We start from the raw sequence: 10,053 nt of genomic DNA on the forward strand, positions 1-10,053 counted from the left end.
GAGACTCTGTCTCAAAAAAAAAAAAGCAAAAAAACAAAACAAAACACCTCTGTCTTTCGCTCTCTCTCACGTGCATGCGCGCACACACACACACACCACACAAACTGCATGGTATATGTTATCCAAAGGCTGAATTTCTTTGGACTGAATATCACTAGAAATTTATATAATTGCTCTATATTAGCTAAAACTAATAATCATGTACCAAAGATATACTTTTTTTTTTTTACAAAATAACACAATTTATTACTATTTTAAAACATTTCACAAAATAACATTCAGAAACTCAACATTTCTAAATAACTTAATTCACAATAAGTTTAGTCATAAAGTCATGCTACAAAACTCCTGTGTATAAAAGATTATTACCAAAGTATTCATAGATGTTAAAATGTTCTTCAGAATGGAGTTGGTTCTAGAAGCCAAAGATTCTGGAATGATGCCCATAATCATAACTGCCAGCCTGGGAGAGGAGCTGGCTATGCACACGTGCTCTTAGCTTCCAACTCACCAGTCTTCTGATGGGAGTGATCCCTCTAGGCAGTAGCACCTCCCACGCAGGTACCCTACTGATCACAGAGGCAAAGAGCCTCCCACCCACATAATGTTAGACAACTCTACATTCATTTAAAATCTAGAGGTGGGAACGATAATTCGCAAAGCTTCTATTCTGAGTAGGAGAACTACTTGACACATCCCCCAGAGGGATGATCTTGGATGTAACAGACATGGAAGACGACTCAAGTAGGGAAAAAGGGAAATCCTGACTCTGATTATGTCAAAAGACAGTAACTACTCATGTGGGTTTAGAACGAGCAAGGGTGAGGTTTGATTCTCTAACATCCAAGTGCAGGCTAGATATTTACCTATCTGCCCTATGGAAGTCCTTTCCACCAACATCCAGTTCCTAAGTTTAAAGTGCAAATCTACTGAAAAATAGTTTACTCTCCCCCATGTTACTCTCCCCCATGTTAAATTTGATAGATTATAATTTGGTTGGCTGAGTCTCCTCTAAACTGCCCAATATGGGAAATTAACTAGAATCCAGTTAATGACTTCTCCAAGTATCAAGTAAAAAGTTTTCTCAGTTTATCTTAGGCCAGAGAAAGGTGAGACACTCAGTCTAGTTCTTCCTTTCAGTTTTCTTCCTTTACAGATTTACCAAATGCAGGAATAGAGATACAGATATGGTATTTCTAAAAGTTTCATGATTTAAAACATAACCCTTGATTTTTGGAAGTTCACCCATTTTATGGTTTACAAAAAGAAAACAATATGACACATGTTAGAGCAAAGATAAAGAAATATGGTCAAGTTACCTTGTCAGAAGAAGCACCAACTCTGCTACACTGAATCTTGCTTTTATATTTCATTATTTACAGACATATTAAATAGCCCCAAATAAAGAAAATCTGTGCCAAAGGAATGAATTTCTAGTAAAGGGTAACATGCAATTTAGCCGTTTTCTTCCTTTACTAACACTTACAGTGTATAAGGTGTTAGTGAACTGATGGTCTGAGTGTAGTCAGAGAGACACAATCTATTCATGACTGATGCTTTGACACTTCCTCCTAATGCTTTTTTTTGAGACGGAGTCTCGCTCTGTCGCCCAGGCTGGAGTGCAGTGGCGCGCTCTCGGCTCACTGCAAGCTCCGCCTCCCGGGTTTACGCCATTCTCCTGTCTCAGCCTCCCCAGTAGCTGGGACTACAGGCGCCCGCCATCTCGCCCGGCTATTTTTTTGTATTTTTTAGTAGAGACGGGGTTTCACCGTGTAGACCAGGATGGTCTCAATCTCCTGACCTCGTGATCCACCCGTCTCGGCCTCCCAAAGTGCTGGGATTACAGGCTTGAGCCACCGCGCCCGGCCTCCTAATGCTTTTAAGTGAATGATTAACTCCAACCTTTCTGGGCCCTATGCTTTTCCATGTAGCCCTGAGAAAAACCCAGGTAGAAGATTTCAACTCTCTTCACACATCACCAATTCTCAGAATAAGTCAACAGTCAAGATTCATTTCTTATTCTTCCTTATTCTGCTCTGACCACTGGTAAAAGGTGTCAAAAGAAGTGCTTATTCAAGTTCAAATTTCTCTTTCCACAAAAGAACCACATTTTTTTTTCTTTTTGAGATGGAGACTCACTCTGTCGCCCAGGTTGGAGTACAGTCACATGATCTCGGCTCACTGAAGCTTCTGCCTCCTGGGTTCAAGCAATTCTCCTGCCTCAGCCTCCTGAGTAGCTGGGATTACAGGCATGCACTACCACACCCGGCTAACTTTTTATAGTTTTGGTAGACATGGGGTTTCACCATGTTAGCCAGGCTGGTCTCGAACTCCTGACCTCAAGTGATCTGCCCACCACGGCCTCCCAAAGTGCTGGGATTACAGGCATGAGCCACAGTGCCCAATCAGGAAACACATTTAAGTGCCTTATACCACCATATGTGGAATGAATCCAGTAACCATACCAAGTTATTGACCAGTCATCTTAGGCAGACATTCTTCTGATCACACCCAAAATTGATGTCTATATCAGCTAACTTTCCTACAAGATTATCAAATTTTACACAGTATTTTTCTGTATTTAATGACTGCCATGGTCTGCAAAATTATGTGCATTACTAGACAATGAATAATGCTTAAAGAATGATGACCTACTTTCTAAAGTACGCTCAAAATATTAAACTTCAGAGACAAAGCAGAATCTATCATAAAGTTGGCTTCTGTTGATAGAAACAGAGAGGTAGGTTAATAATCACTGTCGTAATATAAGCAAGAATGCTTAGAAATAAAAGTTGAGACCCTGCTTCAAAAAAGAGAAGTTGAACCAGCCCTGAGTTTCTAATATTACATGAAAATTATGAAAAGGAGCATTACAGCCGGTTGCAGTGGCTCACGTCTGTAGTCCCAGCACTTTGGGAGGCTGAGGCAGGCGGATCACGAGGTCAGGAGTTTGAGACCAGCCTGGCCAGTATGGTGAAACGCCATCTCTACTAAAATTACAAAAATTAGCCAGGTGTGATGGCGGGCACCTGTAGTCCCAGCTACTTGGGAGGCTGAGGCAGAAGAATTGCTTGAACCCAGGAGGCGGAGGTTGCGGTGAGTCAAGATCGTACCACTGTACTCCAGCCTAGCCAACAGAGTGAGACTCCGTCTCAACAACAAAAAAAAAGAGCATTACAAAAAAGAAAATACCAGTGACCATTTCTTTCCATCCATGATTATTGAATACATCACCTTCTCTCATATAACAATTCAAGTGGCACATGGCTACAGACTGAAAATAAATGGACACTGGACACAGGTGATATTGGTATAAAAAGCACAACTAAGGGAGAATTTGTTCCCACCCTCCTACCCAAGGGACAGACGGCAATGTCTGGAGATATCTTTGTTGTCATGGCTGAGGAGGGTCTACTGGAATCTAGTGGGTAGAGGCCAGGGATGCAGCTGAACATCCTAAGTACACAGGACAGCCCCCAACAACAATGAATTATTAATCCCAAAATGTTAATAGTTACAAGGTTGATCCTCTGCTTTAAAGGAACAAATTCTTATTAACAGAGAACACAGAAACCTTTTAAGGCCTGTCTGCGTAATACAGCCCTAATCTTAGAGTTAGGGACCATAGAAAAGTTAAACTTCTTGGTAGACTAAAATCAAATTTGCTGTGAAAAACTAAAATACTGAACTGATTCCAGAGTTTTACCATCACTTAAAAGAATAGAAGAAATTTGTCCAGGCGCAGTGGTTCATGCCTGTAATCCCAGCACTTTGGGAGACCAATGTGGGCAGGTCACCTGAAGTTAGGAGTTCAAGACAAGCCTGGCCAACATGATGAAACCCCATCTCCACTAAAAATACAAAATAGGCTGGGCATGATGGCACGTGACTGTGGTCCCAGCTACTCAGGATTGAGACTCTGTTTAAAAAACAAATAAACAAACAAAAAAATCAGAATAGAAAAAATTTAAATTTAAATGATCCACTAAAATGGCTTAATAAACTGGAAGCACAGAGAGAATCTATTCCACGTAGGTCAAAAATCTGATCCAAGAGGCATAAACCAAAGGCATTTATATCAGCTAAATTTGCAGCAGTAAAGGATAATTTAGGGAATTATTTGAGAAAATATCCTACATTTCTTCATACATCCCAACTGCCATTTTCTAATGGCGCGGGTTCCATGAACAGGGATGCATAGAAGTCATTTAAAGATTTGTTGAATGATACTGAATATGAATTTTGCATGAAATGGACAGAGAGAAGTATCTTACATTTCTCTGAGAACTACCTGTAATTAACAGTCATTGAGAAACAAGGAGAAAGAAACCAGTTTCTACATTACAGAATTCAGAAAAAACAAACAGCAAAACTCTGTCATTTTACAAATAAATTCAATATGAAATCATTTACTTCCTATTATATTCACTTCCAGGGTTACTTTTAGAAAACATATCCATATCAACATGGCTTCAAGCTTGCCTACGGGAGGAAGTGCAAATTTTAAGAAGATCATCTTCCCTCTCAGTTTATGGAACTTAAACATCACCAAGGAGAATGAAGGCTCATTGCCTACAGTTCATAAAAGAAATGTCCAAAGGCTTTGAATGCATAAACCAGCTAGAGTAGAATAAGGTTTCTTTCTATCAGACTGAAAAGAAAACTAAAAGGGTGTTGGACCAAGTTTTCCTCTTGTTTGTTTTTTGTTTTTGTTTTTGTTTTTGTTTGATACGGAGTCTCGCTCTGTTGCTAGGCTGGAACGCAGTGGCGCGATCTCGGCTCACTGCAACTTCCACCTCCCGGGTTCAAATGATTCTCCTGCCTCAGCCTCCCAAGTAGTTGGGACTACAGGCACCCACCACCACACCCAGTTAATTTTGTATTTTTAGTAGAGATGGGGTTTCACCATGTTGGTCAGGCTGGTCTTGAACTCCTGACCTCAGATGATCCGCCCGCCTCAGCCTCCCAAAGTGCTGGGATGACAGGCGTGAGCCACCACGCCTGGCCTCTTGTTTGTATTTAGAGTTGATTGTCAAAGCAGTGGTCCCTTTTGATCAGAGTGACTTAGAAAAATCAAATAATTCCTATATAAATGATAGCTGTAATCTTCTGAAACCCAGGACTACTTACGCAATCACTTTTTAAAGATGGTTCTCCCCTCCTTCACTGTGATTTTATGCAAGTAAAATCACACAAGTAGATGGGGAAACAACAATCAACAGTCTCTGAGGGACGTTAGGCACAATTTGGCAGAGGGCCCCTGACTTTTCTGCAATCTAATAGTGATTCAGCCATGGCCTCTTATGACTTCATCTGCTTACTGACTACAGTGTCTTACATTTTCCTGAAAGATTTTTTGTTTACATGATAAATTCTAACCTCCGCATCTAATTATTGCTTTGCAATTTTGAGGTTATATTGCCTACACTGTTTTATGTAGGAGACAATCCTCAAACATATTGCCATTTGCCTGGGATCTCATAATGAAACATCTCTCTTCCTTCCACAACCACGTACATAATACATTTTAAGAGCTGTTTAACTTAGAACTTCTCAAAAAATAGATTTTGAAATACTACGTTTCATTATACCCTCACTTATAACCATGATAGTCACTTTTCCCAACACTGAAGGTCACCAGACCAAATCATTAGGGTAAATTTTGACATACATCAATGGCCAGCATTTAGGCTAGGAATTCAAATATAACTAATGCTTTAAACACATAAGGAGCTATAAAACCAAAATGTGTGCTTAAGGCCAGGTCCACATGAGTAACATGGCCACATTATCAGTCAAAGACATGATCATGACAGTCATTTTAATCACTGACTAAGATCACAGAACGACTGACTGTACACAATGACTCAAGCGGCCATGCACACAAAACAACCTAAATTCCAGTTGACGATGTGCACATTTTTGGAAAAACAAATTAAGCATAATATAGACTAGAAGGTCTCTGAGATCCTACTTTTTCCTTTTTTCACATATCTTTTCCAATGGAACTTTGGAGTCTTGGTTCCAGACCTGCTATATTTCTAAGAGGAACCCTTCCCATCACCATACTACCTTCTGAGCTAAAGGCATGATATATTTGTGCTTCTGAATTGTACAGAGGCAGACCTTCAGGAAAAACGTTCTAAATTTTCAAACGTGTATCTTTTAAAATGTCTAACCTAAAAAAAATGAACAAACTGAAAAAAACATTTGTTCCTTTGTTATTAAAAATGACTGGTCTACAAAGGTTTTGTTTTAGTAGATGGGGCTACATAGTATATAACTGAGACTGAAGACAAAAATTGAAAATTTGTGGTTTCTAAAAAGAGGAATAGGATATATAAGGTTGGTGTTATCAGTTTTGGGAAGAAACACTGAATAAGTTAAGGGGGAAAGAAAAAGATGAGAATGAGTGATCTGTTTTATCTTAAGAAACTTTTGTCCCATACAGAATCTTTAAAATAGACAATTATATAAAATTTATCTGTTGTTCTTATGACATTTAAATAAGTTAACACACAGTGGAAAGCGTGGCATTAGTTATCTTCTTCCTCATCCCCTTTAATTACTGGAGTACCTAAAATGAAAAAGAAAATTATTACTGGTTATTCTCAAAAAATTGCTAAAATTCTAGATGAAAATATTTTCCTGGCCAGGCACCGTGGCTCACGCTTGTAATCCCAGCACTTTGGGAGGCCAAGGCAGGTGGGTCACCTGAGGTCAGGAGTTCGAGACCACCCTGGCCAACATGGTGAAACTCCGTCTCTACTAAAAATACAAAAATTAGCTGGGCGTGGTGGCGGGTGGTTGTAATCCCAGTTACTTGGGAGGCTGAGGCAGAAGAATCGCTTGAACCTGGGAGGCAGAGGTTGTGGTGAGCCGAGATTACACCATTGCACTCCAGCCTGGGTGACAAGAGCAAAACTCCATCTCAGAAAAAAGAAAAACCTGAGAAACTCTGAGATACTATGAAGTGTGCCATAATAAAAATAATTTCACAAAATAATCTCTTTAATTTCAAATTCTCTGAAAAGCTTCTCAGAAGAATTCTCAAATGGTTTAGGTGTGCATACTTATGAATATTAAGCCCCATAACTGCCAAACTGCAAATAAAAATGCCTATGGCCAGGCATGGTGGCTCACTGCCTCTAATTCCAGTACTTTGGGAGGCCAGATGAGAGGAGCGCTTAAGCCTAGAGTTGGAGACCAGCCTGGGCAACACAGCAAGACTCCATCTCTAAAAAAAATTTAAAAAAATAGCCAGGCATGGTGGTGTGAGCCTGTAGTCTTCAACTACTTTGGAGGCTGAGGGGGGAGGATCACTTGAGCCTAAGAGATCCAGGCTGTGGTGAGCTGTAATCATGCAACTGTACTCCAGCCTGGGTGGCAGAGTAAGACCCTGTCTCCAAAAAAAAAAAGAAAAAAAAGCCAACAAGTACCAAGCAGAAAAATAAAGTAAGTTCTGTACAGGTTAAAAGCTTTCTATGGGCTGGGTGCGGTGGCTCATGCCTGTAATCCCACCACTTTGGGAGGCCAAGGCAGGTGGATCACTTGAAGTCAGGGGTTTGAGACCAACCTGACAAACATGGTAAAACCTCATCTCTACTAAAAATACAAAATTGGCTGGCTGTGGTGGTGGATGCCTGTAATCCCATCTACTCAGAAGGCTGAGGCAGGAGAATCGCTTGAACCCAGGAGGCAGAGGTTGCAGTGAGCCAAGATCATGCCATTGCACTCCAGCCTGAGTGACAGAGCAAGACTCCACCTCCAAAAAAAAAAAAGCCTTCTATGTTAAGCATAAAGAAATAAAAAAAAAGAAAAAAAAGAAATATTCCTCATTTCCCACAATAAAATGTGTAATCAGTACTGCTAAAAATCTGAACTACTCTAATTGTCATTTTATATGACCTCCCCCAATTGCTGAACATTGGGGCTACATTGAAAAAAGAATCACAGCCAGGCGCGGTGGCTCAAGCCTGTAATCCCAGCACTTTGGGAGGCCGAGACGGGCGGATCACGAGGTCAGGAGATCGAGACCATCCTGGCTAACATGGTGAAACCCCATCTCTACTAAAAGATACAAAAAACTTGCCGGGCGAGGTGGCGGCGCCTGTAGTCCCAGCTACTCGGGAGGCTGAGGCAGGAGAATGGCGTAAACCCGGGAGGTGGAGCTTGCAGTGAGCTGAGATCCGGCCACTGCACTCCAGCCTGGGCAACAGAGCGAGACTCCATCTCAAAAAAAAGAAAAAGAAAAAAGAAAAAAGAATCACTGTAGAGGAAACAAAGCACATCTCTGGCTCTCACTGGGCCAAGGGCCACCCATCTGAGCTTTAGCATTTGAAGCCAGTCTGACCCCAGCTGACTATTCAGTCTTAACTCTTTAGCCATTCACCCTGCACTCCAGCTAACCTGATCAATTCATTGTCTCCCAAACTCATGTTGCACACTTTTACCTCTGGCCTACTGGTTAACAAAGTGCCTTCATTTTTCTTTCCCTTTTCTCTTCTCTCCTCTGAAGACTTTCTTTCTTCTTCTTTTTTTTAATTTAATTTTTTTTAATTAAAAATATTTTTTTTTTAGACAGACTTGCTATGTTGCCCAGGCTGCATTTGAACTCCTGGGCTCAAAGGATCTTCATGCCTCAGCCTCCCGAGTAGCTGGATCTACAGGTGCACGCCACAGTGCCCAGCTTGAAGTTCCTTCATTTTGTAATGTCCTCCTCAACTCTCCTCCATCTAAACTCTCCATCTAAACCCTACCCTTTATTAAGAACAAACCCCAGTGCCTCTCTTCCTCAGTGATGCCTTCCAAGAGGGACATGTTCTTTATGGCAGTGAGCATAGTTTGACCTCTCTGTACACCTCTGAGCATTTGTTTGTGGGACAAGTGAACTTTTTGTTGATGTGCAATATACAAAGTGTACACATTATCATGTACAGATTGATAAATGTTCATAAAGTGAATACAAGCTAGTTACCAGCACCCAGATTTAAGAAAGAAAAGATTATCAGAACCCCCAAAACTGCCTCAGGCCCCCTGCCAGTCACTACAACCACAAAAGATATATTCTGTCCTAATATCTAACACCTATATCTTATTTTCCTTGTTTTTTGTTTGTTTTTTTAAAGATAAGGTCTTGCTCTGTTACCCAGGCTGGAGTGCAGTGGTGTGATCACAGCTCATTACTCCCAGACTCAAGCAATCTTCCTGCCTCAGCCTCCCAAATAGGACCACAGGAATGATATAGTATGTACCCCATGTCTGGCTTCTTTTATTCAACATTATGTTTGCTATGATTCATCCATGTAGCATAAAACTGTAATTCATTCATTTTTACTGCTGTTTAATATTCCACTGTATGACTATGCCATATTTTATCTATCTATTCTATTGTTCGTGAACATTTAAGTAGTTTCTAATTTTTAACTATTAAAATACTGCTACTATGAACATTCTCACGCGTGTCTTTTGGTAAACATTCACACCCTTTTCTTTGGGGTATGTAGTTAGGAGGGAAACTGCTGGGTCACAAGGAATGTACGCGGAGAGCTTTTGTAGATAACGCCAATTTCCCAAAGTGGTTATACCAAGTTACATTACCATCCTACAGGGTATAACACTTGCTTCACATCCTCACTAGCATTTGGTATTGTCTGTCTTTTTCATTTTAGACTTTTAACATCCCTCAGCTTTAGGATGGGCACGGTGGCTCACACCTGTAATTATAGCACTTAGGGAGGCCGAGGTGGGTGGATCATGAGGTCAGGAGTTCAAGACCAGCCTGGCCAACATGGTGAAACCCCGTCTCTACCAAAAATACAAAAATTAATTGGGCGTGGTGGCGGGTGCCTATAATCCCAGCTCCTCAGGAGGCTGAGGCAGAGAATTGCTTGAACCTGGGAGGTGGAGGCTGCAGCGAGCTGAAATCACGCCACTGCACTCCAGCCTGGGTGACAGACTGAGACTTCATCTCAAAAAAAAATAAATAAGGCTGGGCGCGGTGGCTCAAGCCTGTAATCCCAGCACTTTGGGAGGCCGAGATGGGCGGATCAC

General features: G+C 41.1%; 1 protein-coding gene and 1 long non-coding RNA gene across 3 annotated transcripts in view; both read right to left on the reverse strand.

The window, feature by feature from the left end:
* Nucleotides 1-229: 229 nt before the first annotated feature.
* Nucleotides 230-2,338, reverse strand: LOC105517179. Its single transcript, XR_001002629.1, has 2 exons — nucleotides 1,868-2,338; nucleotides 230-1,568 (listed from the first exon to the last, which is right to left on the reverse strand). It is a non-coding gene; the product is annotated as an uncharacterized LOC105517179 (long non-coding RNA).
* A 4,065-nt stretch (nucleotides 2,339-6,403) lies between these two features.
* DNAL1 (dynein, axonemal, light chain 1) overlaps nucleotides 6,404-10,053 on the reverse strand; it is a 33,042-nt gene continuing 29,392 nt past the window's right edge. Inside the window, exon 6 of one of the 2 annotated variants that reach the window (XM_011949600.1) lies at nucleotides 6,404-6,577. In XM_011949600.1, coding sequence (XP_011804990.1) covers nucleotides 6,537-6,577 — 41 coding nt within the window. In that variant the 3' untranslated portion in view covers nucleotides 6,404-6,536. The remainder of the gene's footprint in view (nucleotides 6,578-10,053) is intronic. The other variant, XM_011949601.1, reaches the window with a different exon arrangement.

The sequence above is a fragment of the Colobus angolensis genome, unplaced genomic scaffold (assembly GCF_000951035.1).
Source record: "Colobus angolensis palliatus isolate OR3802 unplaced genomic scaffold, Cang.pa_1.0 Scaffold3, whole genome shotgun sequence".
NCBI classification, from domain to species: Eukaryota; Metazoa; Chordata; class Mammalia; order Primates; family Cercopithecidae; genus Colobus; species Colobus angolensis.